At 42.8% G+C, this 26,834-nt stretch overlaps 1 protein-coding gene across 6 annotated transcripts in view; it reads right to left on the bottom strand.

Moving 5' to 3' along the window:
• Positions 1 to 8,101: 8,101 nt before the first annotated feature.
• The window catches only part of LOC128606996 (BTB/POZ domain-containing protein kctd15), a 31,199-nt gene continuing 12,466 nt past the window's right edge, over positions 8,102 to 26,834 (bottom strand). For 4 of the 6 annotated variants that reach the window (XM_053623590.1, XM_053623591.1, XM_053623592.1 and 1 more), the window contains 3 exons: positions 20,833 to 21,024; positions 20,389 to 20,694; positions 8,103 to 12,164 (listed from right to left, as the gene is read on the bottom strand). In XM_053623590.1, the coding sequence (XP_053479565.1) occupies positions 12,006 to 12,164; positions 20,389 to 20,694; positions 20,833 to 21,024 (657 nt within the window). In that variant the 3' untranslated portion in view covers positions 8,103 to 12,005. Of the gene's footprint in view, positions 12,165 to 20,388; positions 20,695 to 20,832; positions 21,025 to 26,834 lie in introns of all 6 variants that reach the window. The other 2 variants (XR_008385784.1, XM_053623593.1) reach the window with 2 other exon arrangements.

The raw sequence follows: 26,834 nt of genomic DNA, 5'->3' as shown, positions 1-26,834 counted from the left end.
TCTTAATTCCATTTGTGTTTACTTCCAGTATGACTTTAATCGGATTAAGGTCATCAATAATCTCTGTTTACATGCTAGTTTCTTAATCAGAGTACCGTCTTAATCGGGTTCATATCGGATTATTGTCGTCCATGTAAACGTACCGACTGTTAAGGTAGGGTTATTATTTCGTGAAAACATCAAAAAAGCATCGTCCAGTAAAACTCCTCGGAAAATCCGATCATTCTCTCACCTGGATCAGAGTTCAGTGAACAAAATGGCCGACCCGGTCCTGAGCACAGTGCCGAAGATCTCACTGTGTTTTAATTTGATACTGCAGTGTGTGAGTGTGTATTCGTAAACGTACGGTTGTGTTATTTTCCAGCTTCTGGTGCTCAGGAGTGATCAGAAGTGTGAATGTGCATTACTGCAGCACCAGCCCTGAGCTCACGGTGTAATCAGTGAATGTACACACTGCACGTTGCGCTGTTACTGAACCGTCCCAGTTCTGACTCACTCACGTCTGTTCTGTCCTCTCTCTCTCTCTCTCTCTTTCTCTCTCTCTCTCTCTCTCTCTCTTTTATTTTTTTTAAAGCACAATCAGCGATGCAGCTACTTTATTCTTCAGAAACACATACTGGACTAATTATATTGGACGATGTAGCTTATATGATGTCAAGGCAGCCATTTTCTTCTGTCACTGCCATCGTGAGATCTATGTCCTACACAGAACTGAACGACTTTACACGGTGTTGTCCTCACCCCAGATGTAGTCGATCAGCTACGACACGTTTGGTGTCTGAGGTTTAACTTGAGACATGGTTTTGCACCGGAGCGACGAGGCTGATCGAGATCGCCGCACAGTTAGCGCTGTGCAGATCGCACGGCATAAATCAGCACTCATCCACTGCACGTCTCGAATGTGGTTTCTGACGCTGTATGACACATGGACAAAAGGACCTCGTAATGGACAAAATATACGATTTGGATGATTCCGAATAATTCGGCTTTTAAAAAACAAAATCCGTGATATTATACGATATTATACGATATTATTCTATTAGCGGGGGTTAGTGGTTAGCACGTTTGCCTCGCACCTCTAGGGTCGGAGGTTTGAATCCTGTCTCCGCCCTGTGTGTGTGTGTGGATCTTACAGGTTCTCGCCATGCTTCGAGGGTTTCCTCCGGGTACTCCGGTTTCCTCCACCAGTCCAAAGATAAGCATCGTAGGCTGATTGGTGCGTCTAAACTGTCCGTAGTGTGTGAATGTGCCCTGTGACGGGTCGGCAGACCGTCCAGGATGTCCCCCGCCTTGTCCCCCGAGTTCCATCCATCCATCCATCCATCCATCTTCGACCGCTTACTCCTTCTTCAGGGTCGCGGGGGAACCTGGAGCCTATCCCAGGACCCCCGAGTTCCATGGGTTAGAAATATATTTATTTGGGGCGGTGGTTAAAGGCTCTGGGTTACTGCTCAGAAGGTCAGGAGTTCAAGCTACCACCACTGGGCCTTTAAACAAGGCTCTTAACCCTCAACTGCTCAGTTGTATAAAAAATGAGATAAACGTAAGTCGCTCTCCGAATGCCGTAATATGTTAAAAAAAAATTATGCAAATTTATGCAAAATACAAATTGTATCGTTCATCCAAACGATTCGTCAGGCATTTTCCTAAACGTTTAAGTCCAACCTTTTACTCGATAGCCACATTCTAGCTGAAAAACAATCATCTCAGACTTTAAGGATGTATCGGCTCATCGACTACGTTCACAGTGAGGTAGAAACCGTGTACGTTTTTATCTCGGCTGGTTACGTACGTCTAAATGATCGCTCAAGTTGTAATCCCATTTATTTTTGTACACACACAACCCCAAAAACGGTAGCTCTTATTCAAAACCCCAGAAACCCAATACACCCCCCCCCAACCCCCAACCCCCACAAACTTGTCCAATCCAGACTTCACTTTGTATATAGAACGGTCCGGAGGTCAGTTTCTCAGCCATCAATACAGTTTTGGGATCAGATATCGTTATGAATCGATATCTCTGCTAGGTTTTTTTTTTTTTTTTTTTTTTAGTGATACTCCGTCAACACATTTCACACTGAAATCATCACGTGACTTGTTTCCTCTCGTCTCTTTTTCTCACGTCAGCCCGCACGACTGTACCGTAGCTCTTATTTGACATGCCATCGAACACACTAAATAAGGATGGATGATGTCGTAGGAGGTCTGTTCAGTTCCCATGTTTACAGTGGATTGTATTATCAAAACATCGATGCACCTAGACATCACCTGAAACTGAATCGCTGACATCATTAACACTAACCTTTCCACACTTTACGTTCAGTCCGGTCCTAAAAAACAACAGCAGCAACAACAACAACAAAAGAGCGCTTTATTTCTATGCACATGCTATTTTTTTTTTTGTTGTTGTTGTTGCTTCGTAATTTATAATATTTTTAACAGGCAATGTCAGAAACTGTCACTTTTTCACTGTTTGTTTTTTAATTACATGTTATTTTTTAAACAGCACTATTGTTTTATTTGTTTTTGGGTTGTTTTTTTTAATAAATATATATATGTGTGTGTGTGTGTGTGTGTGTGTGTGTGTATAATAGCGAAAGTTATGTTACTAATGTATTACAGCGATCAGCTGTGTCTGACTCTGCACCTTCGCCAGTATTGTCACTAGCAGTTAAAGGGAAATTTTTTATTACTATTTATATTTTGTCCTTTTTTTTTGTTGTTGTTGTTTGTTGCGGTTTAATCACGAAACACCATACGAACAAACGATAGTACTTTAAACAAAGCACAAATATACCTATTTGTCCGGTTGTTGAGATGATTTTAATAATTATTTTTATGGTTTCAGATCTCAAGCAGGACATTTCTACTCCAGCTTTTTAGCCAAAAGATGATGATGATGATGATGATGATGATTATAATTAGGAAGGTATTACTGATACTGTACACAGTTGGGAAATCAATGTTTTAACGGATGAATAATTTGTAAATATTGTTTACAAGACCGTGTGTTTATTAGAACGACATTATTTTTGGTAAAACTCTGTACATATCCTGAACAAAATTTTTTCTTGTTTGTGTGAAGAAAAACAAAACAACAAAACACAACCAACTTCTGTATTTGTACCTATTTTGTAAAGAAATAAACGAGCTGTTTACTAAACTTAACGCCTGGTCTGAGTGTGCTGTCGATCGCTTTAAGAGTGAAGATTTGGGTGTGGACGGCAGGGACAGCAGGGACATGTCCTTACTAATATCAAAGGAGTACTGGGATTGTATATCTAGAAATAGAAATCTTTTCAGTGATATACAGGATACCGGTGTGTCGTTTGCAAACGATTCAGCTCGGAGTCGACTCTTTTAGAAGAGTCGACTCTTTTCCCGTCTTACTTCAAACGATACACATTTTAGATCAAAACTGACACCTTTATTAAAGATGTCTAATATTTCCAGGTCTGTTGTTCATATGATGTACAGTGGGTCGTGTTCATGTCTGTCAGGTCCAGGGTCCCAGGTTCGATCCTGAACTCGGGGTGGGGGGGGTGAACACTTATCAATTAACAGTGTTAGAGTGCTTTTCTTTTGTTTTAAATGTTATTCTGAGTACATCTAAATCATTTCTTTCATTTTAATTCTGTAGAGTGTGTCACAACAATCCCATTCTAATAAAAAAAGACATTTTTTTTAAGGGGGTGAATACTTTCTGAAGGCACTGTATATTGTTTCAGCTAAGGCTCAGTGATAACCTTGAAATAACAAGAATTATATGAAAACATTTTTTGGGCAAAATATATTCGGTTTATTTGATTTGATTTGATTTAAAAAAAAATTTAAAGTTGAGGCGCCAAAGTATCATTAATGGTCCAAAACCCAAATTTTGGCACAAATCAGATTTTTTATTTATTTTATTATTAATTCATTCATTTATTTAAAATTTTGTCCGTTTTCCCAGAATTCAGTGAAAGTGACATCCCACATAATTTTGAAAACTGTTCAGTCCCAGTATTGCAATGTTATAGTTGTCAGGTTTTGGAGGAGACGGATCCAAGTGCAAGTTAGTTATTAAATATCAGGCGAACAATACAAAAACAAAATAAAATCGAAACAAGACTCATAAAACGAGCACCATGAGAGCTTGGTGAACTTGAAGCCTTCTTGGAGTCACCAAACACCGGCGCAGCAGGACTTAAATAGAACCACTAATCAAGCGCAAACACAGAACAGGTGAGTGTAATCAGAAGAGCAATAGCATGTGACAGGGTCATGTGATTTGCCTGTCGTCTGTGAGGCTGATGGGAAATCGTGTCCCGTATTGGGTTTCTGTGATGAAGCATTAAAAGTGGAGGTCAAAACCGGCGCTTCTGTAACAATATGCTATGCTGAAGATATTCAATCTCAGTGTTCACATCAGACATTACTTTAAAACAATTGCTTAGAGACAGATTTATTTCAGCTTTCAGATCAGATCAGATCAGAATTCCAGTGGGTCAAAAGTTTACATCCACCACGCTGGCTGTCTCTCTGTACAGTCTGGAAGATTCCAGAATTTGATGGAATGTCATTTTCAGAAACTTCTGATTGGTCAACTGTTATAATGAAGAGATGATTATGTTGTGCCTTTTTGGCCTTGATACCATGTGAAAATCCAAGCAACCTCAGAAAAACAAATCAATTAAAGACCTCCACAAGTCTGGTTCTTCCTTAGGAGCAATTTCCAAACTACTGAAGGTACCACGAACATCTGTACAAACAATTGCATGTAAATATATATATATATAAAAAAATATATTGGGACCACAAAGACACTGCATCATTCAGGAAATGAACTCCCATGGATGAATGAACCTTGGTCTAAAAGGTTAAACTGAACTCCAAGGAACTGGTGAAGGAGTTGGAGGCATCAAGTACTTAGGTATTATGTACGTCCACCATTAAAGGAGTGATACTTTGGCATGTCCTGATAGGCTGTCACGGAAAGAAGAAGTCTGGCATAAAAAAGCCAGCCTGAAGTGCAGGTCCTCACCAGCCTTTTGAAGGAGTGTCCTCTGGTCAGAAAGCAAAGTCGAACTGTTTGGCCATTATGATCAGTGCTATGTATAGAGATAAAACGATGAATCCATTGAACACTAAGCCAGATGTGAAGCATGGGGGTGGCAGCATCACGCTGCAGAGGTGTTGTGCAGGAAAATGGACTGATGCTGTCATGACGACGGAGGATTATCTTCAGTAGAAATACCGACGCGACTCCTCACGACATCAGCCGGTAAGTTCACACCCGGGTCTTCCGGAAGTACAATGATCTTAAGCATACATGCGGAGTTGTAACAAAATGCCAAAACATTTTACATTTTTATATGTATTGTGTGACCTTTAAGTTCGTACTTGCATCCTATTATGAACATTTATACTTAAATTTATACTCAATGCACAGATCTGTCTGAGGAGGGTGTGTGTTTGGGTTGCGTACATCTGTTTACATTACTCATTGATTACGTTAAACCTAAAGCGCACGGTGGATTAACGGTTAGAACGTCACCTCACACCTCCAGGGTCGGGGGTTCGATTCCACACGTGTTCTCCCCGTGCTGCAGGGGTTTCCTCCGGGTACTCCGGTTTCCTCCGCCAATCCAAAGCCATGTAGTCTGATTGGCGCGTCCAAAGTGTCCGTAGTGTATGAATGCTTGTGTGAGTGTACATGACCCCGCCTTGTGCCCCATGCTCCCTGGGATACCCTGTAGGATAAACGGTATAGAAAATGGGTGGATATGATTGTGAAAACCTAATAAACGTTGACCCGATAACATACAGTACGACGTGGTCTATTCTATAGCTAGTGCAGGTTCTAAACGGGCCGTGGAAGCTCAGCGGTTAAGACGTTGGACTACGGAGGCCCTTAACCCTCAGCTGCGCAGCTGTATAAATGCGGCTCTGGATAAGGGCGTCTCCTAAATGCCGTAAATGCAAATGTAAAGGCACAAAGAGGAGTTATGTAGGAGGTCATGTCACAGATTGAAGCACTAATCAATGAGGACAGTTTGAAGCTTGTATAGATTTTTCTTACAAAACAGTCCGAATGAGTCATTCTCCGTTCTCTGTTTCCCGACAGCCCCCGAGTGACCGACTGAGTGTTGCTCTTAGACTCAGGACTCACCCACACCTACGTTTTGAGAAATTGTTGAGGACTTCCAAACACACACACACACACACACACACACACACACACACATACACACACACTTGAGGCCCAGTTTGTTTCATTTGGCCAGTCCAGAGTTGTAGTTTTGTGTTATATAACTTCACAGTTTTCAGTGCACATGGTCACGATATTCAATGATTTAGTTAGGGAAAGACAAATGAACACATATTTCACGCGATGTTCATAAATAATGCTTTTGTCACGTCTATACCGAAGTAGATTCATCCTGTCTACAGGATTCCAGTGGAGGGACATGAAGGTGTCTACAGGATTCCAGTGGAGGGACATGAAGGTGTCTACAGGATTCCAGTGGAGGGACATGAAGGTGTCTACAGGAAGCCAGTGGAGGGACATGAAGGTGTCTACAGGAAGCCAGTGGAGGGACATGAAGGTGTCTACAGGATTCCAGTGGAGGGACATGAAGGTGTCTACAGGATTCCAGTGGAGGGACATGAAGGTGTCTACAGGAAGCCAGTGGAGGGAGATGAAGAGGAGTGTGACATGGGTCCTTTTGGGCTGGTTGAAGACCAGCATGCTGCTATTTATATGGATTATATATATATATATATATATATATATATATTAAAATAAATAAATAAAAACACCACATCTCTGTTAAACAGTACATCTATACTTTATTAGCAAATAGGCAAGCAAATTAAAATCAATAAAAATATGTGGAGACACTGTTAAACATATGCCCTTTCAATATCACAGTCTAATTATTAAAACATTAAATAATAACAAAATTTCACCTTGGTTTACATTTGGAAATGGAGGTTTATTTATTTTTTTTTTCCCCTTCCGTTTTCTCTTTTCAAATCCGTATGTACAGAACATATTGCTCAGAAATGTGTATATATTTTTCCGTCGTTCTTTGATCGGGACTCTCTCGGGATCGTTGTTTTACCTTTACAGGCTGTGTGTAGGACAGAACGCGTCAGAAACGAGTTCCCATATACGAGTAACTACATCATCGAAGCCACCAGACTGAACCCGGTATACACCTGCTGGGTTTCTCGGAGGATCTGATTAACCCTGCCAAATCCGGAGATGCTTCGAAGCACAAAAGACGAGATACGAGGACACGTCGGCGGTTTTCCTTGAACGTCTCGGGAATTCCCGAACACGTCAAGACGTTAAGCCGCGGAGCTGCGTGTTCGGAAGCGTAACGTTATTCCAACAATTTACACACGTGTTAAAAAAAACCCCCCAAAAAACCAGAATCAGACTTGTCTTATTTGTGTGTTTTAATTTAATTGATCAATTTATGTCAACATTGTGATAAATTACACGCTCGGATTCCGTTATTCATTCTCTGTTCACGTTTATACCGAGTGTTTGACTGCTCAATTCCGTGGAGATTTTTTCCCGCCTTTATCGTCGAGCTATTTTGTAGACATTATACTACACTTCTGCTTTGCAGAAATATCACGATATCGATATTTCCGTCATATCGCCAGCCCTACTAGCTGAAAGTCTTTATATCGCTGTGGATCGACATCATTCCTCATTGCTGTAACACAGCATGAGGACAGATTTAATCCTCACGCTCCATCCATCCATCCATCTTCCATAATCGCTTATCCTACACATGGCTATAGTGGAGTGTGAAGCCTATCCCAGGGGACCCGGGGCGCAAGGTGGGGTGCACCACTGACGGGGTCCCGAATCGTCGCAGGGCACGATCACACACATTCACACACTACGGACAATTTGGAAATGCCAAACATATTCCTACAACGCATGTCTTTGGACAGGAAACTCCTGAAACACAGGGTGGAGTGCAAGCTTCGAACCCTCAACCCTGGAGGTGCGAGACAAACGTTCTAACCGCTAATCCTCTAGTTTAATAAGACACTGTTCCCCCTTCTTAACCTCTAATCATTTAAAAAAAAAAAAAAAACTTTTTTTTTTTTTTTTTTTTAAAGGTACATCAACGTCAAGGTTTAATAGAGACCGTATTATCCGAGAGCTGTTCCCGAGTTCTCCAAAAGCATCGCAGAACAAAATGTCGCTATAAAAACCTCAGACAGGGCTTCAATAGTCAATCGTTTGGAAACGGTTCAAATATTTCTTTCAGCCTTAGCACTTTTCTGTGATTCCGCACTAATTACAAAGTAAGCCAGTCTGGTTTTAACCCATTAGAGAGTCAGGAGCCGTCGGCAGGTCTGGCCTTACATTCCTCACCGTCGTTACTACGTACCTTTCCTTGTACTTTCAGCGTAGTTACTCAATAATTCACATTCTTTAAGGTGAGCGAGTAAATAATAACCCGGGACTTTACAGGGTCACGTTTGTTTCGTGTTTCAAACAACACGCTGCGTAAATATTATCATTAATCTTGTTATTATTATCTTATGTTGAATAACAGAATGTTGATGGTGTAATTATTTCCTTATGCTTGTTAGTGAAGAGACTGGGGTAGCTAGCAGCTCGGCAGTTCGGTGCAGGTCCGGCTGCCGAAACGTTCCGGATGCTTCTGGGAGAGCGGGAACAGGAAATTACGCTCAATTTTGTTACAGCTTATGAACACACATTCTGCCGAACTTGACAAAAGACATCACAGGTTTGTAGTGTAGTTTTATACTTCGCTCTCTGGTGTGTGTGTGTGTGTGTGTGTGTGTGTGTGTGAACGAACTCCGGGGGTCCTGTAGGTGGGTTATGGTGGTGTGTCACAGTGGGGGGTGTAACATGTCTACTGGCACTGCTGCTCTCAGAGCTTCTGACTGACACACACACACACACACACACACACACACACACACACACAGCCCTTCGCACATGAAAGGAGTGGTTGACCATTCTGTGTGATGGATGGGATGAGAAGACTGAGTCAACGCTGGATCAGAACAAAGCCTGGCTTGATTAGGCCTCCCTATGGGGGGGCAGCACTCTGCTCCAGGCTATCAGATCCAACACACACACACTCTCACACACACTCTCACACACACTCTCCTTCTATCAGCTGGCATTTAATCAGCAAATGCAGCACCAAAGCCAACAGATCTGGACTTAGTTAAACTAATCAACCTTCTTAATGAGCATTTTTCAGATTTAAGTCTGAAACGATCACACACACACACACACACACACACACACCACTGAGATCATTTCTCTTTAAAAATATCCAGGCGGATCGGAACAGAGGATCAAGCAGTGTTCTGGGTGAGAGAAGCGGCGTGTGTAAGACACAGAGAGACGGGACGAAGCGGCGGGGTTTGATGTGGCGATGCTGGGGGGGGTCACACTCTGGGGGTTCTGACCTTAAACTCGCTTGTTTGTTTTGTGCTTTCGTCCATCTTTGATGTCAGCACTGATGGGCAAAGCAGTCGTATTTGTGTGCTGAAATGTAATCTTCATATGGGAGTAAATGGCGAACATGTTGTAAGTGTTTACGGCCTGCTTACCTGTCAGTCTTCTCACTGCGAAACTGTTTCACGCTTTAATGGTGCCGTCGTGACTCACCCTGAACCTTTACAGGTCTTGAGCTAGCTACGCAGGTGATGTTTAGCTACCGTAGGAGGCTTATGTAATGATTTATCTTATAGGGAGATAGCAGGTTGTGGACGCTTGGCCAGGACACCCGTACGCGGTTCTTTCCCAAACAGTCAGAAGCACACGATTGTACAGGATGTCTTTGTGTGCTGTAGCAGTACATTTCTGTTCAGTGGAACGGACAGGCTCAAACGTGTTCCGACACCCTTATGCACAAAATGAGCTCCATGAAGACATGGTTTGCCAAGGATGGAGTGGAAGATCTCGAACGTTCTACACGGAGCCTTGACTTCTTGTTGCTGGACGGATCAAATCCATAGTGGAAAGCCTTCTCAGAAGACTGGAGGTTATTCGAACAGTAAAGGGAGACTAAATTGAAACCTATGGAAGGATGTCCACAAAAACGTTTGGTCATATAGCGTATGTTTAAATAAAATACACTAACGATATCAGGTACGATAACTCACTCGTACCCCACACCGTCACAGAGAACGATTCAATGAAGCTGTCCTTCCGTCAGTCCAAACAGGACAGGCTTTATTCTCAGAGAGAGTGCAAATGCTGTCAAACATATACGTCTCCCTCTTTTAAAAAGTTACAGTTAGCACTTAGCAAGGATGCTAACCCCTACAAACAATCCAACAACCCCTACAAAGCCACACCTCCAAACACAGCACTCCAGACAGAGAGCTTTCTAAATGGACAGGTGAAATGATCGATGGTTGGTTCGCGCCTTGTTCTGATTGACCGGATGTTACTGAGACACATCGTTTGTTTTGTTTTGTCCTCATTATAGATCCTGTAACGCCACACGGACCGGAGTTTCTCCTCCGAGCGGATATTTTACTCGTATGAGGGAACCCTTATTACAGAATGAAAAGAAAAGAAGATCGATCCTGCCGTCAGGTCTCACTAGTGCTCCGAGTGTATTCGGATCCGGTCGTGAGAAGCGTATGTACGTCACCGTCGTTACGCATCTGATGTGATACGGTGAGGAATTCAGCTACCACACACACACACACACACACACACACACACACACACACACGCACACACACCACCTTAAAACAAAGGAATTTAATTCACCGTAATAACCACAACAATAAGGTAATGCATTGATGATTAATGAGCTACTTGCATTTGGGCTGCTTAAACTATGATCCACGGCACGCTATGCTAGTGCTGAAAGGCTTCTTGTTCTCGTCATCGCCAGCAGGCATGTCCTCAGAGCAGAGCCCCATGTTTGTCTAAGTGCAGGTGTATGAACTCGAGCGTGTACGCTTGACTCTTTGAGACAATCCTGACTGGATCGGATTTGGCTACGATCATGAAAAGGTCGACACGAATGTACGATTTCCACTCTGGGATGTCTGTCGATTTCACCGTTGCGTTCTTTAACACAGTAGCTCATGCTGGATGTCGATGCTCGGCGATATGTCGTGAGGATTGCATTACACACACGCTCTCTGTTACCTGGGCCTGCTGCAGGAAGAGCTTTAGTAAGACTCGTGTTTGCTTGCAGCTCTGTTTAAACAAAGCGGCCTTCTCCGGGCGCTGGATGCATTACGGTGCGCGGTGTGTTAACCGTGCCGCCTCGGGCTATGAGAGTGTTTCAGAGAAGCAGCGACTCGCTCTCGCTCTCCGCGTAAGCACGACTCGCATTCATCCTTCATATAACAAAAGAAACAAAGTAAACAAAGAACATTAAAAAAAAAAAAACCCAGAGCATTAGGGACTGTATACATCATGGTGGCAGACAAATAAGAAGTTGTTTGTTGTTGTTTTGTTTTTTTTCCCTTCATCTTTTATAAACAACAATAACATGAAACAATAATTTTGGCCAGTCCTCTGAGCACTGAGTCTGTTCACTGCACCTTATCGTTCTCTGTGGTGTCGTTGTGGCACTTTGCCGGCGTTTAGAGAAGGCGGTGGAGAGAGCGGGCATCCCTGAATACAACTCGTTCACATGCAGCGTGAAAACAACTCACGCTGCACAGACAGAAGGAGGCGCGTACGGGAGAAACCAGCTTCTTATTGGCCGGCCGGACAGAGTGCCATTAAATCATCACAAGAGTGCGAAACGAAGTAAAATGCTTCTGTTCTGCCCATTTTGTGTTTCTATTTCTTTGGGTTGTTCTTGCGTGACTTTGTGTGTTTTGTGTCTGTTACATTCCGCTTAAGTAACAGACGTACGGCTGTGTGAGTGAGTATGTGCGTGCGTGCGTGCGTGTGTGTGTGTGTGTGTGTGTATGTGCGTCTGAGTGTGTGGAACTGAGTTGTTGAGTCTCAGGATCTGAAGGCAGATCAGTCTCTAGTCCAGCGGCTCCTGTTTTATCCTGAGGGGCGTGTTCATGTTTTGGCTCCGCCTGTCCTCGCGACACAACACGTATTCGCTGAACTGGGAGGAGTCGACTCCGCCACCGCATGACGCCGCCACGCTGAAGCCCTTCTGGAACAGACGCTCCAGTACCTGCAGGGATGGAGAGAGTCGAGGGTGGAGAGAAACAAAACAAAAACCAAAACAAACAAACAAACAAACAAAAAAAAACCCCACAGGTTAAAATTATTATTAAATCGGATGTCATTAGCAGTGTTTCTGGTATTTTCTGACAAGCTCTTCATGTAAACAATGAAGGTGAAGCTTGTAACTTGTACGATGTAAAAACAAACCCGACGGGAAGAACCTCTAAAATGTATCCAAGGAACTTGTAGGAAATTTGAAATAATAACAACACTAAAAAATACACAAGCTACAATTTATTCATATTATTATTATTTTGACTGACGCTTGTGAAACCTGTCTCGTTTTTTCTAGAACTTTCTACAGGGACATGTCGTCTTTTTATTATTTTTATTATTATTATTATTATTTTTTAAGCCACTGATTTCAATGAGAACCATGCAACGGGACTTCGGGCCATGAGAGTGAGGGAAAAAAAGCCTCTCTTTGGCCATTTATCACGATTGGTCCCTGGAGTGAAAAACATTACAACAGAAACCATAACAGAAACGTAACCGAAATCCAAACACATGGAAATGTGTTAACATCAAGCTCTGTTATCTGTTTAAAACAAAACAAAAAAAATCTGTTTCTGAACGTTTGATGGAAAATATAAATACGCGAACATGATGCACCATCTAATCGGAGACATTCTGGAGCAGAGAGTCCATGTACGAATGAGTCTTCTGGCCTAATAAAAAAAAAAAAAAAGTCCTTTCGCTTTATGTTTGGATTAAATTCTGCCTCCCTTTAAGTCACTCCGGATAAAAGCATCGCAAAATAAATACATGTAAATGTTTTGCATCTGTCTTGCGAAAAGGCAACGCTGACTGTGTGGCCAAACCCTTTTTTTTTTTTTGCTGTTGATTTAGAGAGTGAATGAGAAGAAGAGCGTAGTCAACATGGAACCATATGAGAAGTGAATGATGAAGGACTGGGAGTAAATCCCACAGCAGATGAACACACTGTCATTGTACAGCATTGGGAGGTTGTGTTCATACCACACAATGCTCACCATTAGATGAAGCAGGGAAGTGAAATGGTGGAATACTGTCATTGGCATCAGTCTACAAATCACCATTGATGGAAACAAGTTGCTAGTATTGTTTGCAAGTTTATTAAAAATCAAAAACTGAAATCTCTCATTGAGATAAGGATTCAGATCCGTTATTTAGTACTTCGTAGAAGCACCTTTTGAAGCAATTACAGCTTCTTGGGTAGGTCTCCTGTTGGGTAAGTCTCTTCTTGGGTAAGCTTTGCACACCTGGATTTGGGCACTCTTCGTGGCAGATCCTCTCAAGCTTGATCAGATTAAATGGGAAGAGTATGTGAACTGCCATCTTCAGGTCTATACACAGATGTTCTGTGGGATTCAAGTCTAGACTTTGCTTGGGCCACTCAAGGACATTCGGGAGACTTGAAGCCACGCCAGCGTCGTCTTAGATGCATGCTTCCAGTTGTTGTCGTGCTGAAAGCTGAAACTTTCAGGTTTTCTTCAAGGACCTCTTTGTATTAGGCTATACTCATCATTCCCTCAATTGCGACATCTCCCCGTCCCTGCCGGTGAGAAGCGTCCCCGTAGAACGATACTGCCAACACCGTGCTTTACCATAACGATGGTATAAGCCAGCTGATGAGCAGTACTTGGTTTTCGACCAGACATAGCGTTTGGAGTTCGGCCCACAGAGTTCAATTTTGGTCTCATCCGACCAACAGAGAATTGTTTCCTCATGCTCTCGGATTCCTTTAAGTGCCTGCCAAACTCCGGAGTGGTTTTCCGTACGGCCTGATTGATGGAGCATTTCTGAGATGGTTGTCTTTCTGGAAGGTACTCCCATCTCTGTGAAGAACTTCTGAAGCTCTGTTGGAGTGGCCTTTGGGTTCGTGGTCAGCAAGGACCTTCTTGCTTGGTTACTCAGTTTTGCCAGATGAGCGGCTCTAAGAAGTGTCCTGAAGGTTCCAAACTTCTTCCACTTGACAGTGATGGAGCCAACTCTGCTCCTGGGAGCATTCAAAGCTTTAGAAATGGTTTAATACCCTTGCCATCATCTATGACTTGATTGCTGAGGGCTATGAAGACTTTCATGGCTTGATTTTGGTCTTATAGCAAATCATATTTAATCAATAGAGTTTGCCACAGGTGGACTCCAGTCAAGTTCTAGCGACAGCTCAAGATAATCAAAGCAAACAGAATGGCCTTTAGCCAAGGGTCTGAACACTAATCTAAATGAGAGATTTCAGTGTCTGATTTTTTTTTTTTAAAACCTCAAACGTAAACTAAATGTATCCATTTAACATCAAATCTACAACACAATAAAGTGTGCAGAAACTCAAGGTATCTGAACACTTTCCGAACTCACTGTATAACACTGATAGATGTTACCCATCAATTTAGTTTCACGCTTGGTGATTGTTGAAAGAAACTACACGGTCTGCCTGAACAGTGGGTTTTGATCTGGAGTGATATAGAAGGTCTACACTTGTCCTTTTACATCATAATTTGAGACATTAAATGGTTCACGCTTAACAACTATGGAAAATTTACCATAGTTGTTATGCGTGATGAGTGCATAGTTATGCACTTATATAGTGTTTTGCTAACCTTAGTGGTTCCAAAGCGCTTTACACTGGTTCTCATTCACCCATTCACACACACACTTACACACCAATGGTAGCAGAGCTACCATGCAAGGCACCAACTTGCCATCGGGGGCAACTTGGGGATCAGAGTCTTGCCCAAGGACACTTCGGTATGTGGATTCACGTGGGCCGGGAACCGAACCGCCGACCCTACACCAAGTGGACAACCCGCTCTACCACCTGATCCCCAGCCGCCCCAAACTACATCAAAAAGTCTTCAACTCTGGCACTGCATTTCCGCTTGAGTCAGGAAACAATAAATGGTGAATCGCTTTTAATTACAGAATGCGACCCACATGGCAATCTCAAACCGTTTCAACTCCATTACCATTAGGAGTAAACTTCAGGAGCACTGACTTTGGTTTGTGGTTTGCATTTACATCGAGACTGCATCTTCGTGTGTGATATGGGCACCAACTGTATTTAGATCTTGACTGCTAAATCTTACATTGTTTTCTTTGTACATATCTTACTGATTTCACCAAAATGAGAGAAAAATATTTTTTTCCCTCCCCATAACTGTTTATTTATTTAGCTCTTTCCGTAAAGCATGTCCTGTTGCATTTCAAATGTATTAAAAGTGCTATATAAATGACAGTTATTATTATTGGTAATATTATTCCTGCTTTGTAGCGAATGATGCATGTTTCGCTCACAGCGATACTCGTATAGTGTATTTTCCCTGCTTATACACACTCACACACACTTGATGAAGTGTGTGATGGAGGAAAGGGCACGTTGATTACCGGTGAGCTGACTCGGGTGTGTAGAGCAGGGAAATTGCGCGTTCCTGATGGATTAGGACACAGATAACGAATGGATGAGATGAATAGATGGGGCAGACTAGCCTGCACTGATACCTTCCAGTAAGGCAATTACAGTCCTGCGCACTTACACAGCACTTCTTAGAAACGCCGCATCGTTATTTACAATGCCAACGACCTGACAGCTGGAGAATTTCACTTTGGCTGTACGAAGATCTCATTTAAAGTTCAGCTCTGCTCTCCTTGTTTCTTTCCTGTGAATATTCCCTCGCTCTACTCTCTCTCTTTCTCTCTCTCTCGATCTTGCTGACAGAGACAGACCCTCTCTCCTTAGCTCGTGCGCAGCAGCAGACGGTTTATGCTGCGTTTAAATAGAGCAGTAATGATCCAACCTGCCCAAGCATCACGCTCTCACAAATCTACACACACACACACACACACACACACACACACACACACAACACAAGGAGCAGTAACCATTTCAGAAATATTTCCCGCACACACGCACAGTGTTGATTACTCCGGAGCACAAATCTGCCTAATTGTTTTTAGTGCGTCTGTGGTGCTGGGAACAATTGGAGCCAAACAGAGATGGAGGCACGCTTCCTCAAAACCAATTACAGACCACACGACGCAGGCGAGCAGAAGACACCAGCAACGCAGGTCACAGTCAAGTGAAGGCAGCGGCAGGATACGATAAATTTGTTCGTTCTAGTCCGGATGCAAATGTAAGATAAGGATTACATTCACACTGCGGGAGTGATGAGGCACAAATCCGTGACCGGTTTTAAGTCGCTCTCGGACGTGGGTCTAGATTGGATATTGATACGCCTATACGACTATAATTAGAACAGATGTAATGTAGTTTTCTTTACACGTCATGTCGCGTGTGCGTATTACTGCCGTCGCCGTCCAGTAGAGATGATGACTCGAGGTGGCGATTCAGACTTTAGAGTCATGCTTTGACCTTGACTCGAGACTGAAGACTCGTGAAACTTCCGTCTGGGGAACAGAGGACCGCCGAAGAACAGATTCCCACTAAAACAAGTAGATTCAGATTCGGGAAGACTCAAAACGCACTTCGTTTCTCGTTAGCGTGAACGTGGCTCTGGCCGGAAAGGACTTGCACACGCACACACGTATTCGTGAGACCGATCTATAACTGCAGAAGGAAACACAAAAGGTTTGTTCTCGGGCCAGACGCAGGGCTATTTCCCTTAATATACACACAGTTCTCCATTTTGACATGACGATATACAGGGTGTCCCAAAAGTCTCCAGACACAGGGGAAATTAGCACTTTTTTTCACCAAAAAATTTCCAATTATCCCCCCCCTCCCAAGATAGTCTTTAAGAACACCTGTGACAAAAGCAGAACGTACTGAAGTCATTCTCACGGCTGGATTGCGAGGTTACGATGGACTTTAACGGGAAACATGGTGAGCACATCATACACGATGTCCACCAACATCCACTGACGAACGCACAACCGACCCGTATGTAGTGGTGGCTTGGTGGTTAGGGCTCTGGGTTGCTGATCGGAGGGTTGGGGGTTCAAGCCCCAGCACTGCCAAGCTGCCACTGTTGGGCCCTTGAGCAGGGCCCTTAACTCTATCTGCTCCAGGGGGCGCTGTATCATGACTGACCCTGCACTCTGACCCCAGCTTCTTGACATCCTGGGGTATGCAAAGAAAGGAATTTCACTGTGCATATGTATATATGACCAATAAAGACTCATTATTATGTATGGAGACTTTTGGGACACCCTGTAGTGTGTGTTTACGTGTAAAATAAAAAATAACATCGGACTAATGCAAAAATGATGATTCTGGAAATAATTTATGCGGAGACTTTGCAGGTACTTAAGAATTGTCAGGCAATGATGTGCTTTCTTTATCACTAATCCTTCACACACACACACACACTATTTCAATCAACCGGACATCGTTCCCCTTGCCAATCGAACACATGTCCCCTTCGCACTCTCCCTTTGGCTTCTTTTTGCACTTGTGGATTGAAACGTGGCCGAGGAGCCCTTTTAATCAGCAGCGCCACAGCAGCACTGTCTACAGAGGCTTCAGCTGAAGTATTAAACAGTTAGAGACAGGTGTTTGTGTGTGTGTGTGTGTGCGTGCACACGTGTGTGTGTGTGTGTGTGTGTCAGAGCCGTCAGGAGGGACATGCTCTCTCTCTCTCTAAGGTTGTGTTTCTGTCATGGTGATGGAGGAAAGATCGCATCCTCGCTGATCCCCGTGCTCAATCACAGTGATGTATGGAGCTGCTCATACAGCTCCAGCTTTGGGACGCTGTCTCACTGTCTCAACGTGGTCCACTCTCACAGTTCCTTTTTCTCCTTCTTTTCCTCACACTCCATCTCTCTCAGTCGTTTTCCTCCGTCCTCTTTTCTGTTCTTTCTGCAGATATTCTCACTTAAGCTAAATATTATTCCGTCTCTCTCTCTCTCTACGCCTGTCACCCTATTTCTGTATCTCTTTCTCTCTCTCTCTCTCTCACTCACTCGGCCTCTCTTTATCTCTGTGCGTCTGTCTCTGTGCCTATCTTGCTCTCTTTCATCGTTCTTAATCTTTCTCTCTCGCTCGATCCCTTTCGTTATCCGTCTCTCACTCGTCTCTGTATGTGTCTCTCTCATTCTTTCTGTTTCTCTTTTGCTCTCGCTCCCTCTCTCCTTCCTCATGGTAATATAAACACTGGAGAGATTCTCAGTTCTAAAGACAATAAAGTATCCAGTCATATTAAAATATTAGTTTGGCGTCAAATCGGCTCTCTAAAGTCTGCGCAGGGTCAAAGCGCCGTCATGTCACGCTCAAACCCGATCACATCCGACCACACACACACACACACACACCCCTTGTAGGCGTATTGTAGGAGGTTCTATAAGAGACCTCCAATACTCATCATTTACACACAACAGATCGGATGTGACGTATTTAGGACTATAAAAAAAGAACTAGTTTATATCAGGGCAGATCGTTTTACTCGAGTTTAAGACTCCTTTATAATATCTTGCTTGTCTCGTAAGAAAATTCAATCAAAGAAAAAATTTTTCGTTCACAGAAAAACCTTAAACGACAAAATTCAAGGAAGTTTTTCTTCCGAAAAAAAAAAAGAAAGATCGTCATTTCTTTTAGACCTTTTTAAGTCCAAAATGGTTATCGTTCTGCAAATAAATAAAGGGTGTACGAAATTTCTCTGTGTGTGTGTGTGTGTGTGTGTGTTCGGTCATTAATGTGAACAGTTTAAAACCTCCTCCTCATCCATTTAAGGAAACGCGGAGACAAAGCAAGAACTGTTTGTTAGCTGATGCGGCCAATTAATTATATTGCACACCATTTAAAAACCTATAAAAGGAGTGTGAAGTGGTTTAGGCTGTTTGAGAAATTGTAAGTATGGTATTAAAAAATGCAATACGTGTGTTTGGGTAGCTCGGGGCGCTGTGGTGCTGGAGTCTTTCTGAAACCGAGAGGAGTGAGGTCTTTAAACGGAGGGGTGTGTAAATTATGCATACCATTTTTTTTTTTCTTGGGTGCTGTTCTTTCATTCTCTCTGTTTTTAGAAGAAGAGGAAAAAAAACATGTCTGTGAAGGAAAACAGGCGTTTTGTGTCCTGTGTGTTTCCCTGGTCTTACATATGGGTGTGTGTATGTGTGTGCGTGTGTGTATGTGTTTGTCGCTAATCTGACGACGTTCCCTGGAGGTGTCCATCTCTCACTCTCACACTGAAAACAGTCAAGAGCTGATCGTGGCAAGGATGGATGGCTGAAGGGGGTGTGTGTGTGTGTGTGTGTGTGTGTGTGTGTGTGTGTGTGTGTGTGTGTGTGTGGGTGAATGGTGTAGGAATGCAGTTTGCCAACACACTGTATGATGTTGTGTGTCTTCATTTTGTGATCAGTCCTTCACACACACACTCTCGCGCGCACACACTCACTCACACACTCACCCTCACACACTCACCCTAACCTGCACATAATCCACCTACCAGTCTACCAATAAACCATACCCAATGGTTATGTAAAGAATTTCCTCTCACAATGTTTATGGTCAGTGTAATAAAGTTACACTGTAACCATGACAACAATTTAGACTAAATTTACACTACTGCATTTTTGAAGTTGTACTGCTAAATGAACGTTTAAACAATAAACGACTGATTTACATGGGAAGGAATTATTTACAGGCACAAAAATTCTAGGAAGTTAACTAGAAATGTTCATATCATTCAGGCGTGAGCACGGCGGAGAAATAAAACCCTTTCGGTCCTAGCAAGATGATAATGCACGCTAAACTCCATATCACACTGTGATGTTCTTCACCTCTTACCTCATAGATTCATTTGTGGAATCAAAGCTTCTGATAGGAATTTAGATTTAAAAAAAAATAAAATAAAAAAAGGTTACAGGTTTAAAGATGAATAAACAAACTATTTCTGAATAAATGTTTCAATACGTGTACATTAGTTGTAGCCGATGTCCTGTCCGTCATGCTTTTGCAACTTTCATAGACCTTTCATCTAGTGAACTCCATCGTGAAACTGCCTAAATAATAATAAAGGACCTTAGAAAACAGGTTTCTGCGGTCCAAACAGAACAGACTTTATCCCAGGAGCACAAATGCTGCTCAGATACGCCACCTGCCTCGCTAGCCTCCTCCCATATGGAATGCATGATGCATAATGTCCATGACGACAATATCGCGCATGTTAATAACTCATCAGAGGCATGTGTCTGGTCGTCTGTGAGGACGTAGCGTGGCTGCGGTGGTGTCGCCGTATTACCTGAACGGAGTTGAGTCTGCAGTAGCCGTTGAGAGGGAATCGGATGACGTGGGTGGGGTCCTGGTTCCAGCCAGCGTTCACCGAGTTGCACATGACGTCTCCTGTCTCGGGGAAGATCTCCTCGATGAGGATCTTCTCCCCGCTGAGAGCAATTCTCTCCCCGAGGTCGGGGGTCACGCGCACCACCAGACACTCGCAGGGCTGAGCCGAGCGCCGCTGATCACGCTCCTGCTTCCAGCGCTCCAGCTCCTTCAGCATGGGGGAGAGCTGGTAGTACCGAGCCTCCTCATACAGCAGGTTAAAGTCCTGCAGAGACAGGGGGAAAGAGAAGAACAGACGGGAAATAAAATAAATAAATGAATGAATGAATGAAACAAACGCCGATCTTTACCCAAAACAAGCCTTCAGAAACATCCTGATAGATGCCAACATGTCCGGGTGAACCTGATCACACTGCTCTGTGCATTCCTTCATCCCAGATATGTGGCCCACCGCAAGCAGGGCCCCCTCCCTCTCCTGCTCCCTGTCCTCAGGGCATTTAGCCAGGAGTGATTTGCCCCTCCTGCGCCTTTCTTTAATTTCCCATGAGTCCAGATGGAAGCATTCCCATGCAGTGTCTATGAGCGATGCTGTGGTCTGGAGCAGAGACGCGATCCAGCGAGCGAGTAGGAGAGAGATAAAGAAAGGTATAGAGAAGTATATACAAAAAAAAAATAAAATCTCCAAAAAAGTCCAAAACCCATATTTCATTTATTCCTTTTTTTTTATTTTTTTATTTTTTTTTTAAAATACAGGACTGCTTGGTTGATGATTGGTTACATTTCTCCATCTCCATAAAACTATATCTGTTTTATTAATACTTTTACTCAGCATTATTAATATTGCTCAAGCAATTGACTGGTAAGTACCTTTCTTATTACTGTACATGTTGAATGTTAACCTGTTACAGAGTCTGGATCGAGAAGTTCACTCTAGTAACACTAGTTACTTATGCTTAATACTGTGCATGTGCTATTATCAGGTCACGGTTTCTCTGCAAGTAACACCACTGTGTATAAAAGTGTATAAAAATGTCTGCTGGAAACATGAACATGACGGTGTTGATGTTCCTGTCCCTCTGCTTCTTATTCACACTCTCACCTCATTTGCATCCCTGCTACTCCTGACCATCATTACAGCCACTGAGGACTCTTTTCTATCGATATGGTTCTTATTTATGATTTCTAGAACAAATGTTACAATTGCACTGCTATAAAAGGGTCAGTTATAAACAGTGCAGAGAGAGAGAGAGAGAGAGAGAGAGAGAGAGAGAGAGAGAGAGAGAGAGAGAGAGAGACAGAGACAACGTGGACAACATGCTGCTTACTCTCTGGTCGAATTATCAAAGTGCCGGAGTCGACATTTTTTTCCCAGCCTCGATCTACATCACCGTTCTTAGCAAGAACTACATCAAAGCTGGACAAAACACCCGAGTAAATCACCTCTCTCCAACACAAACCTCGTAACACGTTTGCACTCTGGATGTCAAGAGAGATGTGAGAATGACTCACAAAACATAATTCCATTCAGGCAGACTGTTTGAGAGCCAAAATAATGATGCAGCAAGAGAGAGAGCAAGTTTGAGAGAGAGAGAGAGAGAGAGAGAGAGAGAGAGAGAGAGAGAGGGAAGCAGACGAGGCACCAGAAAACGAATCAGAGAACAAGGGGAAAACCAAAGGGAGACCGAGAGCCGAGCAAGAGATCTTCTGGCAGCATGACGACACTGCAGTAAGCCCTCTGGCTAGAGGAGATTTCAAATGCAAATCTGTCTTTTACTTCTGTAAATGAGCCAACACCACGGCAATAGTTCCTTAATAGATGATAACTGTTGCACTATTCATGCACGCAAGTTATACGTCACGTAAGTCTTTGCGAAACATCGTTCACACTTGGGTAATAAAGTTGAAGCCGCCCCTTAACCACTCGAACCCTCGGAGCGTCGCTCAAATCACTAGCTCTTACTTCAGACCAGTGGGAAGCTGTTATTCAACACTTCCCGTTCTGTTCAGGGGGTCGTATCCGCTACAGATTTCACTGCATTAAAAAAAAAAAAATCCAAACTAAGATTCCTCTGCTTTTAGACTTTAATGAGGAAGCAATGCTAAAAACGAGACCGACGGCATCTCGATAATATTTGGTCATTAGGATAAGAATTAAAAACGATCAACTGCTGATTTCTGGAGAGAAAAAAAACGGGAGCGGGACAGAAAGAGGGAAAAGAAACAACCAGACTGCGCACACGCGCGCGCGAGAGAGAGAATCAGAAAGACGAGGAAAGAGAAGGAGAAAAGAAGGGGGTAAAGGCAAAGTGAGTACAGGAGCGCAGCAAAGAGAAGTAAGAAGTTGTTCCACGGCCGAACTGACGACAAAATGGACACGAACGATACAATAATCTTCACATTTGTCCAGGAGTCAGTGCTGATGGGAAAGAAAAATGCGCCACCCATGATGCTTCAGGCATAGGCGATACACTAAGCACACTGTCTTCTACATGGAGCTTTTTTAGCATGTACAAAACAACAGAAGTGTTACTTAGAAGCTGAGTTCTACTAAACGTTCTTGAGCTGGCCCTGCTACTAATAACAAACAGATCAGGGCGTGAAAGATGAGGACGAGTTTCTTACGTGCTCCTGCCAAAAGACGACGGTCACAGACTTAGGCGACTGGTACTCCATCGAGAATTCAATACCACCAGGAAACTCCAAGCTCCAAGAAAGCGTGTAGAGCTACACTAGATGACCAAAGGTATATGGACACCTGACCTTCACACCCAAGCTGTTGCCTCAAAGTCTGTATGCTGGAGCATTAAGATTTCCCTTCGCTGGAACCAAGAGGCCCAAACCTGTTCCGGCATCACAATGCCGTTGGATATTGGTTTGCCAAGGTTGGAGAGGAAGAACTCGAGAGTCCTGCACAGATCCCTGACTTTAACCCTACCGAACACCTTTGAGATGACCAAAGCCACCAACAGCACCCCAGACCTCCTCACCCATCAATACCTGACCTCACTATTGCTCTTGTGGCTGAATGAACACAAATCCCCACAGCCGTGATCCAAAATCCAGTGGAAAGCCTTCCCAGAAGACAAGACTGGAGGTTATTATAACAGTAAATGTAACTGGGAGGTTCAACAAGCTCATGGATGTGATGGTCAGATGTCCACAAACGTTTGGCCACACAGTGTAGACGTATACGAGCCAACTAAATGTCAGTGAAGAACGTTTGCAGCACATTCCACATCATGAGTGCGTGTTGTTTTCTTAGCAATAAAGACAGAACAATGGAGAAAGCCATGGAGGGAACCTGCAGCTGGTGGGGTCACAGAGATTACGATAACAAGCCACTTTCATGTGCGTTATCTTGCCTGCACCATGGCTATTTAACAGGTTTTTAAAAACACACGACTAAGACTATATTTATGCTTTCTCATAACGAAAATGACCGTTTCTCAGCTAACTCTGTGATGGAACAGCACCTTCGACATGTTCAAATGGAGCAAAAGTGAGCGTACACTGAAGAGTACAAGCAGACAGAGCACTTATGGAAAACATAAGACTATTCTTCCATTTGAACAAGAGAGATAAGCACGGCAGAAGTCTGTGAAACGACTTCGAGCATCGCAAACGCACTTGAGCTGAAGTATCAAGACTACGATGGGATTACAAAACGACATACCGAAGAGATGCCCGTGACAAGGACGGGCAAACGATGAGGTTAGGTACTTCGGTTCTTGTCTTGCATGCCGTTCCTTACTTATCCCGACTCGCAAAATCAGATTACGGCGGATCTGATTGTTGAGTGTTTGATGTGTACAAGTTTGGTCAGGAAAACAATCCTTGGTCACTTTATTAGTTCTGTGTCTCACATAATGGCAGAGCTGCTTCTAATGATGAAATTCTATCCTATACACTCGCTGAGAAGCCCAGTCAGTGATGAAAAATGACTGTATGCACTACACCATAATCGGGTTAATATTTCAGAATAGAATTTCCAGTTGAACAAAACAGTAATTGCTTTCGGTATTTTTATACAGGGGATTTCTCAAGTGTTTTAAACGGGTGGTTTTTAAAATTTATTTCTATTCCCGTCTCCAACTGGAACCGAGAACATCCACAGTAGGTTCAAGTGGAAATAAAGTGAAAGTTTAAAAAAAAACACTTAAAAGTACAAAACAGTTATCTGTCATTTAAGTAGGAAAGAAAACGGAAGCTAAATCCTTGAATTGGCGTTTATTTATTTATTTATTGATTACATTATTTATTTGTTGTCCAAAAGTTGGTTTTCATTTGCCTGTCATGCAAAACCGTTTCATTTGAAATGCATCATTAAATGCACATTTCATATTTCCATATTTCAGAAACACACATTCAGCTGGAGAAGGAGGAAATGGTAATAATTATATGGCTTTAACTGAGTAACCATGAATAAGTGCAGTGTAACCTGACCTACTGTATATGTTACCTACATAAACACTTCCTCAGTAGATATGTGTGTGTGTGTGTGTGTGTGTGTGTGTGTGTAGCATGTAACTTGCCTGTTTGACATGAAAACTCCTGAAAGAACCAACACTTTGATAATGATAATAATAATAATAATAATAATAATAATAATAATAATAATGTCACATAATAGCATTAATCTAAAGGAGTTTTTTTTTGTTTTTTTTAAACTCTGGGATTGTCATTACCTCGAATTCCCTTCAAATCAAGCCAAACATATCCGTTTTTATTTATTTATCTGTCTCATTTTAATGTTACTTCGGTAATTTAATTATTATTATTTTTTTCTCATTCTGATAATGGCATTTACTCCCTCTCAAATCAAGCCCAAAGTCTTGGTCTACCATCTATCCATCAATCTTTCAAAACGAATCAGCTATTGGTATCAGCCAGCAATTTTCATACCGGTCTCTCTCAGCGAAACGCTTAGCGACTGGAGCAAGACCGATCTCGAGCTCTCGGACCCCATTCCGCTCCAATGAATCAGTTCTATCTGTGATGGTAATTCCCAGATAACTCGTAATCTCTTATTTTTAATCGCAAAGAATGACAACAGGTTACACCGACGTTATGAAGTTTCCACCTCGGATTAAACAGCCGCGTATTCTTCACTACTGCACACACAAAGACTGTGAACATGTGCACACACTGTATACAGCAGCAATACCTTATTTTACTGATGCTTACTGATGTATCCTAGCAGCACACAATCCTCTAAATGGCGCTCTCTCTCTCTCTCTCGCTCTCTCTCTCTCTCTCTCTCTCTCTCAACAAAAACTATATTTTGCATGGCTGCAAATGAAATCTGTTTCCTGACTTAAAGGAACACACCAGCTGCCTGTGCCAGGGCGTGGTACCGATCCCTGAGGCCAAGCGGAGCAGTGATGTCGTGCCGATAAGGACACGCAATAATCCCACCAGTCACTGTGTTTCCTCTTTCAGAGGTCACGCAAATCAAAAGGTATTACGGTGATGGTTTCGAATGGCACGGTACTCTCTGTGCCGATTTACAAGACTGAAAGAAGCAACTTGCATTTAAATAAGGGGGATGTGTAATACGCCTCAGTATTTCTGTCGTTTGTTCTCATGGTTATACGTCGCATTTATTGACTACTTCTTGTCCACATCGTATCAATATTCAGTATTAAACGGTGGGTTTGTACTGGAAAGCTGACAGTGTAGCTGATAAAGGCTATTTAACAACATTCTTCATTCAGAAACGACGCTAGTTTTGACATGACGCAGAGGTTTAACCGTATCATTTACTTTGCATTGAGACGCCTGGAAAACGATGCCTTCCCTTTGTGCCTTTCTTGCTGAAGAGAGACGGGGGGGTCGGGCCATTCACCACTAAAATTCACCTAGCAGAAAAATAAACCGATTATCTGAAGAGGAACGTACGTGGGATGTGAAACACACACACACACAAACACACAGGCTTCTGGTAGCGCTTACGTTCTGGGTGAACTTTGACCTGTGGATACACAAGCCTTGTTCTTGTGAGCCAACAGAAACCAAGTGGGCGGGACTGTAGTGTTTTTGGTCTGTAAAAAAAAAAACCCAACAAAACTAGATGAGCAGCTTTATTATTAAATAGCGGTCGCACTGGACCTTTCCTTGCTGGTTTCTTCCTCTTAAGGTTTTTTTTTTTGTGGTAAAACTTTTATTCTCTCATATTCTCGGCTACGATTTTCTTTTCAGTAATGCTCGAACCTCTGAAGAAAATATAAGAAGATATGAAAATGAATTTATATTTGCAATAGCCTTCAATGACATGTTTGCTACGTGTACACTGTAAAAACATCAGACAGCAAACGTGCCGCATCTGATTAGACTGTGTAAGTGCAAATTTCATTTCGACTATTCTTTTAAGCACTTGCACGTCCATAAGAATGCATATATTGTGGC

The sequence above is a fragment of the Ictalurus furcatus genome, chromosome 4, assembly GCF_023375685.1.
Source record: "Ictalurus furcatus strain D&B chromosome 4, Billie_1.0, whole genome shotgun sequence".
Lineage (NCBI taxonomy): Eukaryota > Metazoa > Chordata > Actinopteri > Siluriformes > Ictaluridae > Ictalurus > Ictalurus furcatus.
Note: the sequence above shows the minus strand (reverse complement) of the source record. Positions and strands in the feature narration are given on the sequence as shown.